The 22,590-nt window shown below is 53.9% G+C and overlaps 1 protein-coding gene across 2 annotated transcripts in view; it reads right to left on the bottom strand.

Annotated features, from left to right (window-relative positions):
• The window catches only part of LOC132586222 (echinoderm microtubule-associated protein-like 2), a 47,635-nt gene extending 25,251 nt beyond the window's left edge, over positions 1-22,384 (bottom strand). The window contains exons 1-4 of one of the 2 annotated variants that reach the window (XM_060258220.1): positions 22,292-22,384; positions 11,692-11,874; positions 7,191-7,311; positions 3,615-3,743 (exon numbers count right to left, since the gene is read on the bottom strand). In XM_060258220.1, coding sequence (XP_060114203.1) covers positions 3,615-3,743; positions 7,191-7,311; positions 11,692-11,874; positions 22,292-22,361 — 503 coding nt within the window. In that variant the 5' untranslated portion in view covers positions 22,362-22,384. The remainder of the gene's footprint in view (positions 1-3,614; positions 3,744-7,190; positions 7,312-11,691; positions 11,875-22,291) is intronic. The other variant, XM_060258221.1, reaches the window with a different exon arrangement.
• Positions 22,385-22,590: the final 206 nt, after the last annotated feature.

Below are 22,590 nucleotides of genomic sequence, written 5' to 3'. Positions count from 1 at the left end.
ATCTTGGCACAACAGACGGGCCACAGGAACTGATCTCAGAGACAGCTGGAAGTGTGGTGTGTGAGTCAGACTACCCCACCACAGACACAGGGGCAAACGAGTCTCACACCTGCCCTGGCTAGCAAATTCAGCCAGGTGGAAATCTGAGAAAGGAAAGCTGTGCCGTGGCGTTCTTGGCACCGGGAAGCCAGCTACAGCCCGTGGTCAAATTATTCCAATTTGGTCTTATATAATTATCCCGATAATTGACTGACTCAGCTGACGATTGTGTGAAGCCCAGCCCAAGGGGCAGAAGGTTCCTTGTAGCGGAGTGAGATATATGACTGTCGGCCATGAGCGGCTTGGCATGTTCAGAGAAACCCCAGTGCTTGACTGCTTTTAAGTCCCTGGGATGAGGGGGCGGGGAGGAAACGGCATCCCAAAGGAACAGGAGCAAGTGAAGGGGGGGGGATTCACCAGGGTCAAAGGTCCCCAGAGTCCAGCACCCCCCCTTCCTCAGAGGGCTAGCCAGAAGCCATGGGGAGAACGTCTGCATCCATTTAGTAGAACCTTAGGAGAGAGATCTTGGGGTCGTTGTAGATAACTCACTGAAAATGTCAAGACAGTGTGCGATTGCAATAAAAAAGGCCAACGCCATGCTGGGAATTATTAGGAAGGGAATAGAAAACAAATCAGCCAGTATCATAATGCCCCTGTATAAATTGATGGTGCGGTCTCATTTGGAGTACTGTGTGCAGTTCTGGTCGCCACACCTCAAAAAGGATATTGTAGCATTGGAAAAAGTGCAGAAAAGGGCAACTAGAATGATTAAAGGGTTGGAACACTTTCCCTATGAAGAAAGGTTGAAACGCTTGGGGCTCTTTAGCTTGGAGAAACGTTGACTGCAGGGTGACATGATAGAGGTTTACAAGATTATGCATGGGATGGAGAAAGTAGAGAAAGAAGTACTTTTCTCCCTTTCTCACAATACAAGAACTCGTGGGCATTCGATGAAACTGCTGAGCAGACAGGTTAGAACGGATAAAAGGAAGTCCTTCTTCACCCAAAGGGTGATTAACATGTGGAATTCACTGTCACAGGAGGTGGTGGCGGCTACAAGCATAGCCAGCTTTAAGAGGGGATTGGATAAAAATATGGAGCAGAGGTCCATCAGTGGCTATTAGCCACAGTGTGTGTGTGTGTATAAACACACAGACACACACATATTGGCCACTGTGTGACACAGAGTGTTGGACTGGATGAGGCATTGGCCTGATCCAACATGGCTTCTCTTATGTTCTAACCTTGGCAGGGGAGAGTTGCGGGCATCTCTATTTCTCTGTGCCCTTTCCTTTTGCTCTCTGGTTTTGAGCGACACAGGAGAAAAAGTGTGCGGGCTGCATTTTCCCCAATCCCCAGCACGACACGGCCACAAGCCCCCTCCTACTTGCCCCCCCACCCCCATTTGGTATCCCCGGCTTCTCTGATTATTTATGAGCAGTACATCTTCCTTACAGAACTCCACGTGGCTAACAGGACAAACGACACACATAATAAAACAGAGTACATAAACACACACACACACACACCGAGACTTGAAAATCGCAACAATAACATGGAGCCCTAAATAAAACCCTCTTCCACCTGCCTCTTGATGGCTCAAAGTGAGCCCCGCCCCGCCCCCCCCCCTCCGGCCAAGCATAACTTTCAAGGCGGTCTGTCTAGTGGAGGGAGGAGCCTCCAACGAGGGCATCCAGCCAAGCTGCTTTTTGCGCAGGAAAGAGGGCTGGCCTCTGTTGGGGGCGCTGTCTCTGGGTCTACCTGCCTGTTGCTGCAAGAAAGCTAGCTGGGATGTCAACGCTGCTTTCCTTCAAAGGTGCCAAGTTAAGACTGAGGCCGCCCTTCAGCTCCGGCTGGTGTGCCAGACCTGCCCAAGTCACGGGCCTCCCGCACGGAGGAATTCTTTGCCATCTGCCTTCACTCCAAGTGAGGAAGCCGGACCGCAAGCGCCGGAGAAGTCTCTGCTGCACGAGAAACAGGTTCCTCTTCAAAGCAGCCTCAAGGACTCCTTTGGGTGGAAAGTTTGGGCATCCCAGGAGTTTAAGTCTTCTGAGCTTCCCGGCCCATCTGCGCCTTTGTGTCTTCCCACACCCCCAGTCACTCCTGGCAACTGCGGGCGCTCCCTCCCCTCCCTCCCTCCCTCCGGGCCCAGGAGACGGCCATGCCTCCTGTTTTGCTTATGCCAGGTTGCTGCCGCCACCTTCCACCACCCAACCCTCCAGAGCCAGCCTGGCCAGGAAGGGAGAGATGCCCGCAAGGCCCCTCCGCTTTGGCCGCCTCAACCCCCCCACCTGCCTCTCCTTGGCACCCAGAGGAGCGGTCTGCCGTCTCCCACCCGCCTCTGCTCCCTTCCTGGAAGCCTGGCACAGAGGGAAGGGTGCTGGGTGGGGCCAGGAGAAGCCCCACTCGGTCCTCCCCCCACCCAGGCTGCCCTGCCCCTTCTCCCAGCTCCAGCCTCCAAAGCCCGTGGCGGAAAGAAGGGCAGGGCAGGCGGCAATCAAGGACCCTTCCGCTAGACCACGGGTGGGGAACAGTGGCTCTCCGGATGGTTTTTTTTTGCCTACAACTCCCATCAGCCCCAGCCAGCGTGGCCAACGGCTGGGGCTGATGGGAGTTGTAGGCAAAAAAAGTCCCCACCCCACCCCTGCACTAGGCAAAGTAGGAGATTGCCTAGGGCGCTGGGTTTCTGGGGGTGCCATTTTGGGCACCCCCATGTGACTTGGTGATCTTATCAATGGGGTGTGTGCCAGAAGTGAGCCTTGCCTAGGGTGACAGAGAGTCTACTCTGCCCCCCCCCCCCCAAACGCTTTGCCAGGCCCAGAGATTTTGATGTGGGCAAGTCCTTTCTCCGCTTTGGTTCCTGCCAGAAGTACCGCATTTGGAGGGGCGCGCCTCTGTGCCACCTACGCCCAGCAGGGGCTCCCCCGCCCGGCTGTGAACGTGCCCCACAGCCCCCCTCTTTCTGCCTCCCTCCCCCCCTCCCGTGACTCCCAATTGAATTCTGCCAGCAGCGGGGGGGGGGGGAGCTCCATGTCCCGGCTAGCAAGCAGATCTGGGAAAGGGGGGGGCGACTCTTCCCAAGGGGGGCTCCCGGATTCCGCCTGCTGCCCTTGGGGGGGCGGAAAGGGGCTGGGGAGGGGTCTCCAGCCGCCCCGCCCTTACCTGGGACTGCTGCTCCCCGCAGCCTTCCGCATGGCGCTGGTGGTGTCAGAAGCGAAGCCAAAGACTCCCTTCTGCTCCGGCTCGGCCAGGAAACCACCGGGGGGGGGGGGGAGGGTTCCTGCCTGGGCGCTGCCCACAGCTCCCTGCCCCGCCCCTTTAACCCTCCAGGCGCCAGGCGTCCAGCGGGCTGGGCCTTTGGAAAAAGCGGCAGGTTTTCCCACGCCTGCGGGGAAGCCTGCCCTGCCGCGCTTCCTCCTGAGGCTGGGCTTTGCAATCCGATCTGCCGGCGCCGGGCCAGCTTCCGCAACGGAGACTTCCGGCCAAACGGGCGCCGCTTTGCAGAACCTGAGCAGCCTGCGCCCGACCTGAGCTGCTGCGGCGCGTCTCCTTCTGCTCGCTGCCTCCCCACGTACCCTTCGCGCTTGGCGCCGCCGCAGGAGCTGCCGGAGGAGGAGGGGGTGCGGCTCCGCTGGTCCTTCAGGCTGGAGGCGCGCTGCTGCTGGGGCAGGGCCGGCCGCTCGGGGGAGGCGCAGCTGCGCCCGCTGCGATGGGGCGGAGGAGGACGAGAGTGAGCTGAGAGAGAGAGGAGGGGGGGAGCCCCCGGGCCGAGGCGGATGCCAACTGCAAAGCGGGAGAAGCGGCGGCTGGGCTGGCCTCCCTCCCGGCCTCTGGCAAGCAGCGCCCTCAGCCCCCCTCTGCGAGGTGGGGGGGGGCGGAGTGTCCAACCAGGAAGCCCTTCCCAGGTCCGCCGGCCGCTCGCCTAAATCTCAGGCCGAGAGCCGTGGGAGCAGCGCAGGCGACTCCAGAGAGAGCTTTAGCAAGCGAGCCAAGCGGCACACCGCGCAGAAAGCACCTCATGTCCCCCTGCTGCTTCTGCCCAAACCGCCCGGGTTTCCCCTCTGCTCCCAGGACTTAACCACGAAAGGAGGTTGTTTCCGCCGCCCCCCTCTGGCCAGCCCAGGTAAGAAAGCGGCACCAGCACCAGCACAGCAAGCAAGCAAGGGTTCCCGTGCAGCCAGAGAGGCAGGAGAGAAGACGCTTCTGCAAAGCCATGCGGCAGTTCCAGGGGAGAGTAGGTGAGAGCCCCCCCCCCCCCCGCCCAAATCCCCACACATGCAAAGTGCACAGCAGTTGGTGGAAAAGACGACCACAATTGCAGATTTATACCCCGCCCTTCTCTCTGAATCAGAGACTCAGAAGGCTTACAATCTCCTTTATCTTCTTCCCCCACAAGAGACACCCTGTGAGGTGGGTGGGGCTGAGAGGGCTCTCGCAGCAGCTGCCCTTTCAAGGACAACCTCTGCCAGAACTATGGCTGCCCCAAGGCCATTCCAGTAGCTGCAAGTGGAGGAGTGGGGAATCCAACCTGGTTCTCCCAGATAAGAGAGCTCTGGCTGACCCAAGGCCATTCCAGCAGGTGCAAGTGGAGGAGTGGGGAATCAAACCCAGTTGTCCCAGATAAGAGTCCGTGCACTTCACCACTATGGCTGACCCAAGGCCATTCCAGTAGCTGCAAGTGGAGAAGTGAGGAATCAAACCCGGTTCTCCCAGATAAGAAGAGTGCAGATTTATACCCTGCCTTTCTCTCTGAATTGGAGACTCAGAGCGGCTTACAATCTCCTTTATCGTCCTCCCCCAAAACAGACACCCTGTGAGGTAGGTGGGGCTGAGAGAGCTCTGACAGAAGCTGCCCTTCCAAGGACAACTCCTGCCAGAGCTATGGCTGACCCACAGCCATTCCAGTAGCTGCAAGTGGAGGAGCAGGGAATCAAACCCAGTTCTCCCAGATAAGAGTCTGCACATTGAACCACTGTGGCTGACCCAAGGCCATTCCAGCAGCTGCAAGTAGAGGAGTGGGGAATCAAACCCAGTTCTCCCAGAAAAGAGTCCATACACTTAACTGCTACACCAAACTGGCAGCATGGGGAACTACGCTGACTAAAATCTAAGGCTATTTGCTATGGCTGCGTGGGACAGAGCCTCCATGCTCAGGGGCAGTCTGAATATGGGTGTCAGAGGGACAAACAGCAGGGAAGGACTGACACCTTCTGTGCCCTGCATGGGGGTTTCGGTGGGCCCCTGGCTGGCTGCGCCAGGAAACACAAACACGATAGGAGCTGTGGATGCAAAGTGATTCCTCAAAGTGGTCTGTTACTTTTGTTTCCCGGTGCTGCTGCTGTTTGTACCATGCATCAACAGTTCTTAATGATAACGATCCAGGTCCTTAAGCAACTGTAAATGATTAATTTTTCCCCCTTTTCCAAATACCTCTTTGCAAGGGGGGGGGGCGGCATTCCACCCTGTATTGGGCCCTCTCCCAGCTAAATGACAATCCAGGAGTTTATACAAAGAGGCACAGGGCGTTAACGTTTGTTTGCAAATCACTATTTATCCCACAGCCTCCCTTGAGAATTAATCTGCAGAGAGAAAGACGGAGAAGAAGGAAATTGATCATCCGGTTCCTAAGCTACAGAAGGTTTGGGCAAGAAGCCAGGCCGAACTGTGCAGTAGATTCTTGCCTTTTGATCTGCCTGCTCTCTGTTTATGCCTTATCTAATCTCTCCCCAGCTGTGAAATCTATCTCCCAAGCGACAAACATTCTTTCTGGCCCCTGCGTGTCTCGAGAAGACCGCTGTAGAGCCGAAGTTCAGTTCCAGCTTCAGCTACCGATCCCACCGAGTAATTCCAGGCCAGTTGCTCTTTCTTAGCCTAACCTGCTTTGCAGGGTTGTTGTGCAGGGGTGGGGGCTTCTTGGAGGAAGGGGAAGAATGAAAGGAGATGCCTATTGATAAATAAAACTCAAAAGGGAAAAGACTGGAAAGGGGGGAGTCTCCAGCAAAATCTTCCAGCTGCAATTTCAATACAAAAAGAGAGAGAGGCCGATTCTGCAGCTGCGTTTACCTCCCTTTCGCTGTGGGGTCGTTCCGTGTGGGTCTGTTGTTCTGATTCGCACTGGAGCAACTGTGGCCCCAGGGAAAATAGAGCCATGATGCAACTGCGGAATGGCCAGAGTTGTGAGTTCAGATCCAGTCTGCTGTGAAAAGCCCATAGGATATTTTTGGTCCTCCAGGCTAAGTTCTTCAAAGTCTGGAATTTAATTTAATTTTTAATGCATTTATTTATTTAATTGCAGATTTATACTCTGCCCTTCTCCCTGAATCAGAGACTCAGAGCGGCTTACAGTCTCCTGTATCTTCTCCCCCCACAAAAGACACCCTGTGAAGTGGGTGGGGCTGAAAGGGCTCTCACAGCAGCTGCCCTTTCAAGGACCACTCTGCAAGAGCTCTGACTGACCCAAGGCCATCCCAGCAGGTGCAAGTGGAGGAGTGGGGAATCAAACCCGGTTCTCCCAGATAAGAGTCTGCACACTTCACCATTACACCAAACTGGCTCTCTAAGAAGAAGATATTGGGTTTATACCCCGCCCTTCTCTCTGAATCAGAGACTCAGAGTGGCTTACAATCTCCTATATCTTCTCCCCCCACAAAAGACACCCTGTGACGTGGGTGGGGCTGAGAGAGCTCTCCCAGAAGCTGCCCTTTCAAGGACAACCCTGCAAACGCTATGGCTGACCCAGGGCCATTCCAGCAGCTGCAAGTGGAGGAGTGGGGAATCGAACCCAGTTCTCCCAGATAAGAGTCCATTCACTTATCCAATACACCAAACTGGCTCTCTTCAATTTTCGGTTTCTGATTGAAAGCTGGAAATGTTGCCGCATTTGAGTAAACATCTCACCTGGCGGGGGGGGGGGGGGGGAGGTAGTATCGCTTTTACGTTCCCCACCTTTTTGACCCAAACAGGCTGCTGTCTGGGGGAACCAAAAGCAGATGATAATATGTTTCAAAGTCAGCAGTTCAAGGAGACAAAAAATTCAGAGAGGTTTAACAGCTCAAGAGAGATTCCTCCCCCGCATCGCTCCCCATGCAGATTAAATGATTTGATAGCAACGGAGGGAGGGAGGCCTGCGAATGAACCAACGGCCCTGTCACCTTTTCCCGGGTAGCAGCTCTCTCTTGGGGGACGAGGGCGACGTGGAGTAGCCTCTCCTCTGCGGCACGATCCCATTGCTCAAGCTGGGCCTGGAGGGCAGACCCCGCAGCAGCTGGTACACTGCAGGGGAGAAAAGACAAGAGACCCCTTTCAGGTTGCCTTGCACCCACCACGGCCCTCTTTCGCACCCAGGGCTCTGAGCTTTTTCTCACTCCCGTGAAGAGAGTTAGGGGTTGGTGTATGGCAGGCGGTGTTTACCGGCACTTCACTGCCAAAAAGAGGGATTTGTCAACTGCAGGAAGATAACCGGAAAAGAGACTCTGTGTTTCTGGGGTTTCCTTGCCTCTCCCATTGGCTCTTTGCCTACAGCAGGGGTGGCCAAACTGTGGCACTTTCACACATGGCTCTTAAAGCCTCCACCACTCCACTGGCCAACTTGGAGAAGGCATTTGTCTCTTTAAATCACTTCTCCATGCCAAGTCAGCCAGCAGCTTGGAGAATGTAGTTAAAGTTGCTTTCTTTCCACCTTTCTCTCCCCCATCTAGTTTCCTTCCTTCCTTCCTTCCTTCCTTCCTTCCTTCCTTCCTTCCTTCCTTCCTTCCTTCCTTCCTTCCTTCCTTCCTTCCTTCCTTCCTTCCTTCCTTCCTTCCTTCCTTCCTTCCTTCCTTCTCTCAAACATATGACATTCATGTCTTGCAGCTCTCAAAACATCTGATGTTTATTCTATGTGGCTCATATGTTAAGCAAGTCTGGCCACCCATAGGCTACGCAGGGGTGGCCAACGGTAGCTCTCCAGATGTTTTTTGCCTACAACTCCCATCAGCCCCAGCCATTGGCCATGCTGGCTGGGGCTGATGGGAGTTGTAGGCAAAAAAACATCTGGATCGCTACCATTGGCCACCCCTGGCCTAGAGCAAGGGCTCCCAACTGTGGCAGGCAGGTGGTGTGCAGGAGACAGAACCAAACACAATACTGCCCCTCCCTCATGTCTAGGGTTGCCAGCCTCCAGGTGGGGCCTGGAGATCTCCCGCTTTTACAGCTGATCTCTGGGCAGCTGGCTTCCAGTGGAGGCAGTGGCCCCCACCCACCTTATGTGGGGCGAAAGCCACCCTTTCCTTGGCACCAGCAGGAAAGGCAGCAATGGGGGGCAGCAGTTCTGGGATCACCCCCTTGACCTTAGCCCTGGGCCCCAGAAACATAGGAACATAGAGCTGGAAGGGACCTCAAAGGTCATCTAGTCCACCCCCTGTATAATGCAGACAGTTCACAGCTGCTTCCCTCCCACAGTGACCCCTCCTGCTCTATTCCCAGAGAATGGCAAAAAAAACCCCTCCAGGATCCCTGGGCCAGTCTGGCCTGGAGGAAAATAGGTTTTACATGTAACTCCTCTAAAGTAGGCAGCTCTTTAAATCCAAAATTCCAGGGTGGGGAAAGAGAGGCCCTCTGGGGCCAGGAATGGAAAGCAGCACAAACTGTCCAGCAAAGTTGTACATCCTTAGAAAATAAAAAAAACACCAAGAGTGCTTCTTTGGCCGCTGGCCCAGAGCGAGGGTCCTTTTTGCCTTTGAAGCAAGGAAGGTTTTAGAATTTGTGTGACTTTTGTGCTGCAAAACAAACAAAAAAAGTACTGGGAGGAAAGATGGCTGGATTTTCAGATGTAGTTAATACGCTGAAATAAATGCATTCTTGTAGACTGTGTGATATCAAATGCTGGGCTAACTGCTGGGTTTCTTTGTTGTTGCTACCGTATTTACAGTTAAAGCTATAAAGAGATGTGGGGAGACAGTACTCAGATGTCTTGGTGCTTTAAGAGGGGCCCTGATTCTGCACAGGGAGGTGCCCTGCTATGTTCTCATTGCCTTCCTCAATGCAGAGAGAGTCAGAGGGGCAACAGAGCATCCACGGGTTGGGAGATACTTCCTGGTATCTCCTGGTGCCCCCATTTCCTCCCCTCTGCTGCCAGTGTGGCGTTTGCCATCTTTTTTCAAAAAAGATTTGGTGATCACTTCTATTGCTCTGTCCTGACCTGGATTGCCCAGGATAGTCCCATAAATATTGACCCCGCTGAGCCTCCAATTTGTGGCGACCCCAGCAAGAGGCTTTCAAGGTGAGGGAAAAGCAGAAAGAGACCGGAATGGGAGATGGTTGAATTAAAAGTCATTACAACCAAACTTAGTACTGTTGTTAGCTGAGTTAGCGTGAGCTAGCCAGGGCGGGCGCTAGGTTTTTTGGAGCCCTAGGCGAGACTTGTATTAGCAACCCCACTCCCAGTTTAAAAAAACTGGAAAAATGTAGGAGAATTTGAGAACACCAAACGTGAAACCCTTCACATTTTTAATTTATCATCTTTAAATTTAAATCTATCATTTTTAATTTAAATTTTAAAATTTTTCTAAAAAAAAATGTGTGAGAATAAGTAATGTGACAACATCATCAATCTTTGCTTTTATCTCTCAATTAGAAAATAGTTTTAGTACACAAATCACCAATAACTTCAAATAATCCTGTGCAGTGTGATATATTTCAAGCTCAATATCGGCAGGTGGGGGGAGGTGCCCCTTGGTGAGCTGGCAACCTAGGCGGCCGCTTACCTCACCGACTCCCACACACTGGCCATGGAGTTGCGCACAGATTTTTAGCTTCCAGCTCACACATTTCTGTCTTAGCTCAGGAAGGAGGACCCCGGAGCACACTCATTGATGCAGCAGCTCACCACTTCCATGCCAGGAGCTCACAAAGTAGAATTTTTGCTCACAAGACTCTGCGGCTTAGAGGGAACATTGCTTACAACACTCAAGACAATGGAACCCCCAGGGCTTAACAGAGATAATAGGCTTCTGTCTCACTACACATGCTAAATCACCCAGTTCTCACCTATACCCAGAAATCGAACTTTGTTGGTCTTAAAAGTGCCACTCGACTCAAACTTAGTACTGTTGTTAACTCCTTTATTATCAGTATGCCAACTTGTTTCTATTTACATCTCTTACCTAATATGTTATTCCAATCTTAGCTGTATTTATTGCTTAGCACTTAGGCACCTTGACTCTAATGAGCTCTTCCTGACAACGAATCCCCCTAACTATACGTAACGTTTGAGAAAATCTGTCCCAGTGAATCTGGAGGAACGCACATGAACACATGACAAGTCTCTCAGTTCTCACTTATACCCAGAACTGAACTTTGTTTCTCTTGATGGTGTCCCTGGAGGACATCTGTTTGTTCACTCTTGTATGCTGATTTGCTGCCATTCACGGATGTAACGAACTGCCTGGACTCCGGTCTCAGCTATCCTCACCCAGTACTTTTGCATCTTGACTCTCACTAGCCCTTCGTGACAACCAGCCCCCTTTCTTCCTATATGTAATGGTTGGGGAAGTTCTGTATCACTGTATCTGAGGAAGTGTGCTTGCACCCGAATGTTTATATCTTAAATAAAAGTGGGCTGGTCTTAAAGGTGCCTGACTGGACCCAGACTTTGCTCAGCCAAAGTTCTCTGTGTGTTGGAGGGGATGGTCGACCTGAGAGGACTCTGGTGGGGGAGAAATGGCCCTGAATGGGGACAGGGAGGTCCCCAAATCCACCTTTTCCTCTCCACACACTGGCAAACGCACTTTCGAGTGTGAACTTTCAGGAAACATTGTACCAAAGCTGGGGGGGGGGGTGGAGGGGTGGGATATAGCTAAGACAGGAAAAACCTAGCAGGTGAAAGGAGGACCCCTTCCCCAAAAAATCCTGGTACAATTTTTTTTTGGGGGGGGGAGGGGATGCAGAGAAAGACCTCCAAGTGACATTGGAGAGTGTTAGAATCATAGAGTTGGAAGGGACCTCCAGGGTCATCTAGTCCAACCCCCTGCACAATGCAGGAAACTCACAAATCCCTCCCCCTAAATTCACAGGATCCTCATTGCTATCAGATGGCCATCTAGCCTCTGCTTAAAAACCTCCAGGGAAGGAGACCCCACCACCTCCCGAGGAAGCCTGTTCCACTGAGGAACCGCTCTAATGGTCAGGAAGTTCTTCCTAATGTCGAGCCAGAAGCTCTTTTGATGTAATTTCATCCCATTGGTTCTGGTCCTACCTTCGGGGGGCCACAGAAAACAATTCCACCCCATCCTCTATAGGACAGCCCTTTCAAGTCATTGAAGATGGTAATCCTATCACCTCTCAGCCGCCTCCTCTCCAGGCTAAACATCCCCAGCTCCTTCAGCCTTTCTTCATAGGACTTGGTCTCCAGACCCCTCACCATCTTCGTCACCCTCCTCTGGACCCATTCCAGCTTGTCTAGTTCCTTCTTAAAATGTGGTGCCCAAAACTGAACACAATTCTCCAGGGGAGGTCTTACCAGAGCAGAGCAAAGCGATACCATCACATCACGTGATCTAGACACTGTGCTTCTGTTGCGTGCGTGGAGTTCAGCTAAGACTCCAGACCCCGAGCAGGCGGTCCTCAACAGCTCCCCCCCCACCCGGCCTCCTTCCTCCCTCCCCATCCCAGTACCTTTGTTGGGCCCCCTCTTCTGCAGGCTGAGCCCGTTCTCCTCGCAGGTGGTGAGGCGACGGAGGACGTCGGCCAGGGCTGCCTTCAGCACCTGGATCTCGTCTTCTTGCAGCTGGAGTCGCTGTTCCAGGTAGGAGATGCGGTCATCCACCTCCATCCCGCTGGTGCCAGAGAGGTTATCATCTGTGGGGAGCGAGATCGAGGCAGGGGAAGGGGGGTTGGCAGGGAGGGGGGGGGAAGAAAAAAAAATTGGATGTCTTTATGTGACATCATCAGTCAGAGCTTTCTTTGTAACGCAACAACCCAGCGAGGTAGACTGAGCTGGAGCACCCAACCTTTTTGTCCACATGTTCAGCTGCATAGTGCAAATCCTTGTGCCGTGGTGGCCGCAGCTGCCAAAGCAACCTTTAAAAAAAATTGCACAGCCAATCAAATCTTCAATGGCCAATCAGAAGTCTTGCTGGGCAAAAGCCCTGTCTGGCCCCACCCCCTTTCTAAAAACTCTTGGCGGTTGGTGGGCTAAGAAACAGTGATAGTTATTATTAACCGAAGGCTATCCGACAGCATGCAAGTGGTATGACTGGATCAGCTTCCTGTGTCCTCAGCTGCCTCCGATGTTAAACTGTATGCTCCTCTCGACAGGGACCTGTTTGTCTTGTGCTTTCTCCAGCGCTACACACAAGGCTCCGCATTGGAAGCTGGAGCGTCAGAGCAGCTAAGAAGAGGAGCAGCTAAGCTAAGAGCAGCTAAGAAGAGGAGCAGCTAAGCTGGGAGCCTCTGCCAGATATCAGACTGGCCCACTTTGCAGGGCTGTCCTAAGAGCTCCAAGAAGGTATCGTCAGTGAAGTGCTTTGGATACGGAAAGCGCTACACAGAAGTTGTGCCCTGTTATTTTAAAACAAATAGATGTTAGAGACTGTTTCCGAGGGGAACCTCACTGGTCTTCGGTAGAACAACTAGACTGGAGCCCAGGAGATCATAAGAACATAAGAGAAGCCATGTTGGATCGGGCCAATGACCCATCCAGTCCAACACTCTGTGTCACACAATGGCCAAAAACACCCAGGTGCCATCAAGAGATCCATCAGTGGGGCCAGGACACTAGAAGCCCTTCCACTGTGCCCCCCCAGACACCAAGAATACAGAGCATCACGGCCCCAGACATAAGAGAAGCCATGTTGGATCAGACCAATGTCCCATCCAGTCCAACACTCTGTGTTACACAGTGGCCAAGAAAACCAGGTGCCATCAGGAGGTCCATCAGTGAGGCCAGGACACTAGAAGCCCTCCCACTGTGCCCTCCCCCAAACACCAAGAATACAGAGCATCACTGCCCCAGACATAAGAGAAGCCATGTTGGATTGGGCCAATGACCCATCCAGTCCAACACTCTGTGTCACACAATGGCCAAAAACACCCAGGTGCCATCAAGAGATCCATCAGTGGGGCTAGAACACTAGAAGCCCTTCTACTGTGCCCCCCCAGACACCAAGAATACAGAGCATCACTGCCCCAGACATAAGAGAAGCCATGTTGGATCAGACCAATGTCCCATCCAGTCCAACACTCTGTGTTACACAGTGGCCAAGAAAACCAGGTGCCATCGGGAGGTCCATCAGTGAGGCCAGGACACTAGAAGCCCTCCCACTGTGGCCCCCCCCAAGCACCAAGAATACAGAGCATCACTGCCCCAGACATAAGAGAAGCCATGTTGGATCAGACCAATGGCCCATCTAGTCCAGCACTCTGTGTTACACAGTGGCCAAGAAAACCAGGTGCCATCAGGAGGTCCATCAGTGAGGCCAGGACACTAGAAGCCCTCCCACTGTGCCCCCCCCCAAGCACCAAGAATACAGAGCATCACGGCCCCAGACATAAGAGAAGCCATGTTGGATCAGACCAATGTCCCATCCAGTCCAACACTCTGTGTTACACAGTGGCCAAGAAAACCAGGTGCCATCAGGAGGTCCATCAGTGAGGCCAGGACACTAGAACCCCTCCCACTGTGCCCCCCCCCAAGCACCAAGAATACAGAGCATCACTGCCCCAGACATAAGAGAAGCCATGTTGCATCAGACCAATGTCCCATCCAGTCCAACACTCTGTGTTACACAGTGGCCAAGAAAACCAGGTGCCATCAGGAGGTCCATCAGTGAGGCCAGGACACTAGAAGCCCTCCCACTGTGCCCCCCCCAAGCACCAAGAATACAGAGCATCACTGCCCCAGACATAAGAGAAGCCATGTTGGATCAGACCAATGGCCCATCTAGTCCAGCACTCTGTGTTACACAGTGGCCAAGAAAACCAGGTGCCATCAGGAGGTCCATCAGTGAGGCCAGGACACTAGAAGCCCTCCCACTGTGCCCCCCCCAAGCACCAAGAATACAGAGCATCACTGCCCCAGACATAAGAGAAGCCATGTTGGATCAGACCAATGTCCCATCCAGTCCAACACTCTGTGTTACACAGTGGCCAAGAAAACCAGGTGCCATCAGGAGGTCCATCAGTGAGGCCAGGACACTAGAAGCCCTCCCACTGTGCCCCCCCCCAAGCACCAAGAATACAGAGCATCACTGCCCCAGACATAAGAGAAGCCATGTTGGATCAGACCAATGGCCCATCTAGTCCAGCACTCTGTGTTACACAGTGGCCAAGAAAACCAGGTGCCATCAGGAGGTCCATCAGTGAGGCCAGGACACTAGAAGCCCTCCCACTGTGCCCCCCCCAAGCACCAAGAATACAGAGCATCACTGCCCCAGACATAAGAGAAGCCATGTTGGATCAGACCAATGGCCCATCTAGTCCAGCACTCTGTGTTACACAGTGGCCAAGAAAACCAGGTGCCATCAGGAGGTCCATCAGTGAGGCCAGGACACTAGAAGCCCTCCCACTGTGCCCCCCCCCCCAAGCATCAAGAATACAGAGCATCACTGCCCCAGACATAAGAGAAGCCATGTTGGATCAGACCAATGGCCCATCCAGTCCAACACTCTGTGTCACACAGTGGCCAAAAAACCAGGTTCCTTCAGGAGGTCCATCATTGGGGCCAGGACACTAGAACCCCTCCCACTGTGCCCCCCCCCCCCAAGCACCAAGAATACAGAGCATCACTTGCCCCAGACAGAGAGTTCCAACAATGCGCTGTGGCTAATAGCCACTGATGGATCTCTGCTCCATATGCTTATCCAGTCCCCTGATCATCAGAGACCAATGTGGTTTTTTTGGGGGGGGGAGGGGCAGGAGCATTTGAAAGTCCAAAACCTCCCTTTGTCAGACACCAGATTGGACAGTTTTTACTCTCAAAACCTTCTACACTGAAACCTTGGAACAAGGTTGGAATCCAGTTGCACCTTTAAGACCAACGGAGTTTTATTGAGAATGTGAGCTTTCGTGTGCTAAAAGCAGACTTCATCAGACAATAGAATGGGATGGAATTAGCAGTCCTACATACATAGAGAGTAGGCAGTGAATTAGTATGCAAAATAGTGAAACTTTTAAAAAGAATCAACAAGTTGGGGTCTGGTAATTCTCAGTTTGGGTTGACTGGGTGGGAAAAAAAACAGCAAAGGCAATAAACGTCAAAATGGGAGATTGATGTCCATGTCATTAGGTTTCTCAATTGTGAAGAGTAATAAATCAGTCTGTTGTAATGTTCCTTTGGTCTCCTCTAGGAGAGCCAGTTTGTGCTTAAGTGGGTGGACTCTTATCTGGAAGAACTGGATTTGATTCCCCACTCCTCCACTTGCACCTGCTGGAATGGCCTTGGGTCAGCCATAGGTCTCATAGGAGTTGTCCTTGAAAGGGCAGCTGCTGGGAGAGCCCTCTCAGCCCCACCTACCTCACAGGGTGTCTGTTGTGGAAGAGGAAGATAAAGGAGATTGTGAGCTGCTCTGAGACTCTGAGTGGAGGGTAGAATATAAACCCAATGTCGTCTTCTCTAAAGCATGGGTTAAAATAACATTTTCCTGCGGAATGAAGCTGGAGTCTTCTCTGCTCAAATCCTAATACAAAAATACTCCGATCTAACTATTTTTGGGTGAGGTTATATAAACTCACAATAATACTCACATCTACCTACTCCCTGGTTCTGTTCTGGATCATACTCATGCATCTTATAATCCTCATCTCACCCTTAAGAATACAGCCAAAAGGCTGTGTGTATGTGTGGGGGGAATATAATACAATTCTTTACTATTCTTTAATAGTAAAGGGAGGGACAGTGGCTCAGTGGTAGAGCATCTGCTTGAGAAGCAGAAGGTCCCAGGTTCAATCCCCAGCATCTCCAAAAAAAAGGGTCCAGGCAAATAGGTGTGAAAAAACCTCAGCTGGAGACCCTGGAGAGCCGCTGCCAGTCTGAGAAGACAATACTGACTTTGATGGACCAAGGGTCTGATTCAGTATAAGGCAGCTTCATATGTTAATTGTACCTTCATCCATCTTCAGGCCGCCCTTCCTCCAAGGAACTCAGAGTGGTCCACGCACAGTTCATTCCCCCACTTTGTTTTCGCACCAACCTCACAAGGAAGAGTGAGAGAGGAACTGGCCCAAGGGTCACCCAGTGAGCTTCCATGGCAGAGTCAGGATTTGAATCCAGGACACCTAACCCCTGCTTCAACACACTGCCTCGGCATACAGCCACAAGGTTAAGTGGCAGCTAGCCAACACTGTGGGAGTATTCCACTGGAATACTAGGGATTGTTACAGTATAGTACAGGTTGGCTACTGCATCTATTAATCCAGTCTCCACGGAACCAAAAGTTCCTTCAAGATAGACACCTGAGTGCTCTCTCTCTCTCTGTCACACACACACTCACTCACACACACACTCACTCACTCCCTTGCAAGGCAGCTGACCTCTTTGCCCCAGAGGGAACTCAGAGGCCAAGAGCCCAAACCTGGAGAGAATCCTGGAGACCAAATACCTGTTCCTGGACTTCTGGGCCCTTCCGGCCCAGCAAGAGAGCTCCCTGCAGATAAGAGACGCCTCCCCTCCCCCTTGGGTTGTTTCCTGACCCAAAAGCCTGGCAAGACTTTTGGTGCAGAAATGCAATTGGTCAGGGGAGAGGAGTCACTCTGCACATTCCCAGAGGCACTCTTCCTTCTCTATTGTTCTGCATGCTCTCGAGCAGGGGTGGCCAACGGTAGCTCTCCAGATGTTTTTTGCCTACAACTCCCATCAGCCCCAGTTGTAGGCAAAAAGCATCTGGAGAGCTACCGTTGGCCACCCCTGCATTAGGAGATAATTTGCGACTGCCTAGGGGTTTCCACAGGGTTTAATCCGGCACCCCAGAAACTTAACCCAACCTTTCCTTCCTATATCTTCCAGCCCTACCGATTGGATACCTGGTGTGGGGGGGTATTACAGGGCCTGTTCCTGCCTGGGCAGCAGGGGTGGACTAGATGAACCTGGTGGTCCCTTCTAACTCTGAGATTGCTTTAAAAAAATCAGGATCCCTAACCATTGTTGGCCTTTGGAATTCTGACACGGCGTGGTTGTCACAGCCAGGAAAATGGCTTCCCCAGCCTCCCTTCAGTCACCCTGTGAAGATCCTTCTTCTGTGAAGGCAGGCTGCTGGCAAAGCATGATTTTTTAAAGATCTGCACAGCCAATCGGAAGCCTTGCTGGGCTAAAGCCCCACCCAGCCCCACCTGTATTTCCTAAAAACACTTGGCAGGGATCAGGCAAGGTGAGGGTGGGCTGGGGAAAGGTGAGCCCCCCAGCTAGGCCTGGCCTGGGTCAGAGGCATGGGGGGGGGTGATGATGGGTGGTGGTGTCCAGAGATTTTGCCCACTCGGTGCAGATCTTGTTGACCTCCCCAGCCTGGCAGCAACTGTTGTTCTGGCCCTGGGCAAAGCATCAGCTCAGCTGTGGCATGCACTCAAAAGCTCCCCCCACCAAAACCCCCCTCCACCTCCTGCCCTCCTCCTCCTGGATCCAGGCAGGGGAGCAGGCGTGTGTTTTCTTGGCGTGCAAAAAACATGCCCAGTGGCACCATGCTTGCGCTTCCCGAGCATCCCCAAAGCTCCCCCTGGAGGCGGCGGCCGAGGCTTCCACCCACCTGTCATGCTGGGGTCTGCCCTGCGCCCAGCGGTGGGTGCCCAGGTTGGCCCTGCCTGCCCCTCTCCGGTCCTCTGCCTGGGGCTCTGTGGGTGCCCTGCTTCTCCCGGCTGGCTGGTCCCTCTCCTCTCCTGCCTCTGCAGCCCCGGCTCCCAGCCCGGCCCTGCCTCCTCCCTCTCTGCAGCATCTCTGAGCCACGGTCCAATCACAGGCAGCCGATAGACGCTGCAGCCAGGCAGAGTCTGGGCTCCGGTGGGCAGGGGGATGGATGGAGGGATGGAGGGACAACAGGCCGTCAGCTGGCTCTTCTGACAGTACCCCCCCCCCCGGCTCTCCCAGTGTGACCTTGGGCCCGGGGAAGGGGGGGGGGAGCACGTGTGTGAGAGGCTACAGCAGATCCACCCAAAGTTCTGGGAGTTCAGAAGGGGGCTGGGGGTGGGGGGGAGTTGGCCCGGAGGAAATGTGCACAAGAAAGCAAGTGAGGAGAAACATCACCGCACTGGTAGACTGAGTAGGTGCAGGGAGGGCAGGTTGCCTTGCAGAGAGCCAGATTCGAATCCTCACTTCCCCATGAAGCTCCGGCTGACCTAACCCGCAGGGTCGTCGCGGGAGTGAAACGGAACCACCCTCCTGACTCTCCCCCTACCCAAATCCTCGAACGGTGGTTTTGAATGTTGGGGGGTTGTGCGTTTTTTTTTACAGGCTCTTGTTTTATGCATTTTTTAAAAATGTATTTCTCTGGCAGTGATTCTTGAGCTCCCCAGGGAAGGAAGGCGGGCGAGAAGCGTTTTAAATAAATACAATTTTTTTTTAAAAGGGGGATATTGAAGAGAGACGCAAACGCAACCTGATTCTCAGAAACTTCTTGGGATGCAAAGACTCAGCCCTGGAAGAGGTCCAGCGGCCCTTCCATTGAATCAGGCCGCTCCGTCAAGGCCAATCTTGCCTACTCAGACTGGCAGCTGCTCTCCAGGGTCTCAGGCAGAGAAAGACCCTGGAGAGCCACTGCCAGTCTGAGTCAGCAAAACTGACCTTTATGGACCAAGCGATTCAGTAGAAAGCAGCTTCACATATTCATCTCCTGTTTGGGGAAGTCTTGCAGCCCAGGGGGAGAGCTTGGCATGCAGAAGGTCTCAGGTTCAATCCCCAGCATCTCCCTTTAAAAGGACTAGCCACATGTGGCTCTTTCACAGATATAGTGCAGCTCTCAAAGCACCCCCTGCCCCGTCAGCCGGCTTGGAGAAGGCATTTCTCTCTTTAAATCGCTTCTCCAAACCAGGTCATCTGGCAGATTGGAGAATGCATTTAAAGTTGCTTTCTTTCCACTTCTTCCTTCCTCGCGGCTTTCAAACATCTGATGTTCATTTTTTGCAGCTCTGGGAAAGGCCTCTGCCTGAGACCCTTCCCCCATCTATTTGCTTTCTTTCCACCTTTGCTTCCTTGCGGCTCTCAAACATCTGACATTCATGTCTTGCAACTCTCAAACATCTGATGTTCATGTTTTGCAGCTCTGGGAAACATCTCTGCCTGAGACCTTGGGGGGGGGGGTCATGAGGATGGGCCGTGGCTCAGTGGTAGAGCCTCTGCTTGGCATGCAGAAGGTCCCAGGTTCAATCCCCGGCATCTCCAGTTTTAAAAAGATCAGACAGGAGGTGATGGGGAAAGACTTCTCTTCTCTGCCTGAGACCCTGGAGAGCTGCTGCCCAGTCTGAGTAGACAAGACTGACCTTGAATGGACCAAGGAAGGGTCTGATTCAGTAGAACTCAGCTTCATTCAGGGAGCGTCCATGGCTGAGTGGGAGAGCATCTGCTCTGTGTGCTGAGGGTCTCAGGTTCAATCCCTGGTTTCTACAGATAAAAAAAACCCCAAACAGCCAGGGATGGGAAAGACTGCCTGGTCTTTTTAGCCGGAGATGCCAGGGACTGAAGCTGGAACCTTTTGCATGCCAAGCAGATGCTCTGCCACTGAGCCACAGCTCCTCCCCAAGTAAAGTGTACCATTTAAAAGAAAAATCTTAGGGCACACTATGCTCAGATAGAGCTTATTGTCTGGGACTCCCTCTGGACCAGGCAAGTCATTGCTCAGGAACAGTGCCTCTGAGCATGTGTAGGCTGTCTTTCAAGGAAAGGAAAGGTCGCCTGTGCAAGCACCAGTCGTTTTCGACTTTGGGGTGACGTTGCTTTCACAACGTTTTCATGGCAGACTTTTTACGGGGTGGTTTGCCATTGCCTTCTCCAGTCATCTCCACTTTCCCCCCAGCAAGCTGGGGACTCATTTCACTGATCTCGGAAGGATGAAAGGCTGAGTCAACCTTGGGCCAGTGACCTGAATTTCAAGGGCACCCCTAAAAACGGACTACCAGACCAACCTCTCAGGCAGCTTGTGCGGGGGCCCGGGCATGGGATTTGGAGTCTCAGACATGCCAGTGGCTGCCCAGTGGCCTGCAGACCCTCTGTGTGTGCTGGAGCCATTTCACCTGCATCACTGAAACACGCGTTAACCACCTGTAGCCGGAGAAAAGACCCAGAGTCCAGGAGCGCCCTGAAGGTGAAGGAAATCTGTGACACGGGAGAAACTTTCGTGAGTCGCTGCCCCCTTCTTCAGATTCTGTTCCTCTTTCAGGGGCTCTTGCTGGATTCTTGCTTTTTCTTTCTTTTGCTGCGGAGAGGCTCACAGGGCTGCCCAAGGTGATCTTTGCCTGCAGCCAGGGGGACGATGCCGGGGGGGGGGGGCAAGTGGCCTTCCCTATCTAGCACAGGTGAAGTGGGGCTGCCTGCCAATTTTAATTGCAGCGGACCTTTGGCAATGGCAGGCGGATATAACGGGGGCGTGGCAGGCCTGTAGCTAGGGTTGCCAAGTCCAATTCAAGAAATATCTGGGGACTTTGGGGGTGGAGCCAGGAGACTTTGGGGGTGGAGCCAGGAGCAAAGGTGTGACAAGCATAAATGAACTCCAAGGGAGTTCAGGCCATCACATTTAAAGGGACAGCACACTTTTTCAATTCCTTCCTTCCATAGGAAATAAGGATAGGGGCACCTTCTTTTGGGGATCATAGAATTGGACCCCCTGGTCCAATCTTTTTGAAACTTGGGGGGTATTTTGGGGAGAGGCACTAGATGCTATACTGAAAATTTGGTGCCTCTACCCCAAAAAACAGCCTCCCCAGAGCCCCAGATACCTGTGGATCAATTCTCCATGATTTTCTATGGAAATAAATCTCCCTAGGGAATAATAAGAGTTCGCAGCAGACATTTCCCTCCACTCCCCCCGCTTTCTGACGACCCTGAAGCGGGGGGAGGGCCTCCAAACCGGGGGATCCCCTGCCCCCACCTGGGGATTGGCAACCCTACCTGTAGCGCCCCACGGGGCCCAGGGCCAGAGCGCCCAGCCTCCTTGTGGATTTTACGGCCCCCTCCCCCCCATTGCCTCGGCACATGAAGCAGGGAGCTCTCCCCTGAAGCACCCTGAGCAGAATTGGGTGGGTGGGTGTTTAGATTCCAAAAGCTGGGTGGCTAGGTGGGCAGCGACTCCCAGCAGCCATGAGGAGCTGGGGCTTCCACGTGCTGCCCTGTTTCCCACAGCCATGAGCCTGCACGCGAAGTTCTTGGGTGGGAGGGAGGAGAGGCCCCTCGACGGCACAGGCCTCAAGGGCAGCTGGAGTCCTCTGGGGGTGGGGAGGGAGGGAGGGAGGGCGGCCAGGACAGGCCTCCCCCAGCCAGCGTGTACAAGCCGCACATGTTCCCTGCTGCCGCCGGTTGAGGAAGGGCCCAGGAAAGCAGAGAAGCGGGCAGGGAGCGCAGAGACACAAATCAGCCTTCTTTCGAACTTTGCAACTGGAAGTTGATCCCTGCAGGCCGAGCTCCAGGAAAGGGGAACCGGAGCTTACAAGCAATTAAAATCGCACTGGAGGGGCAGGGAGAGGGGTGCCCCCCACCCCACCCCTCTGCAGCTTCTTGCTCTCACCCCCATGCCCCCCCTCCCGTGGCCCCTCCTGACTCTTAGCTGTGGGGCTGGGCTGTGGGTGTGATTCCGCGCGCTATTCTCGCCAGCCTCCCTTCCCAGTGGCAGGTTTGGGGGGGGGGGAGGGTTTGGCTAACTGGGGCGATGGACTTCTGGGGTTAAGTCCCCTGGCCTCCGCTAACCAGGGCGAGCCGGCCTGGCCATCTGTTGGTCTGAGCAGGCAGGACGAATCGTCCTAGAAGTTGCGGGGTGGGTGGGTGGGTGTGGGGAGCAGTTGCAGGGCCCCCTGGCCGCTTGCGAAAGGGGCGCCGAAGTGGCCCGGGGAGCCTGTGCCCGCCACGCCCCCCCAGCACAGAGCAGACCCCCCCCCCCTCCCCGCTTCCCAAGGCAGCCCTGCCCCTCCCACCAACTTCCCAGAGATGCTCGCCCGCCCGCCCGCCCCACAAGCTTCCTGGCCAAGCTGCCACGCAGGGCATGGGAGAGGGACTAGGGGGGCGTCACCTGGGTGTGGGGGGGGGGGGGTCCGGTGGAGGGAGCTGAAAGGTTGCCACCGCCGCGGGGAGGGAGGGGCGCACACTCACCGTTGCAGAACTGCAGGAGCAGGGAGGTGTCGTACAGGATCCCGCAGCCCCCCGGCATCCTCTGGGCCATGCCCGCCCCCCTCCCTCCTGCCTCCCCTCACACCTCGCCTCCCTCCTCTGCCTCCTTCCCTCCCTCCTCCTGCTGGTCCCCTGCCTGCCTGCCTGCCTCCCGTTGCCATAGCAACCAGCATCTCTCCTGCAGCATCCTCTGGCCCAAGGCCAGCGTCCCCCTCCTCGCTGGGCTCCTCAGCCTTATGCCCCCCCCAAGGAACTCGCTGCCCCCGCCCCACCCCGCGACC

This window comes from Heteronotia binoei, chromosome 17 (genome assembly GCF_032191835.1).
Source record: "Heteronotia binoei isolate CCM8104 ecotype False Entrance Well chromosome 17, APGP_CSIRO_Hbin_v1, whole genome shotgun sequence".
Lineage (NCBI taxonomy): Eukaryota > Metazoa > Chordata > Lepidosauria > Squamata > Gekkonidae > Heteronotia > Heteronotia binoei.
Note: the sequence above shows the minus strand (reverse complement) of the source record. Positions and strands in the feature narration are given on the sequence as shown.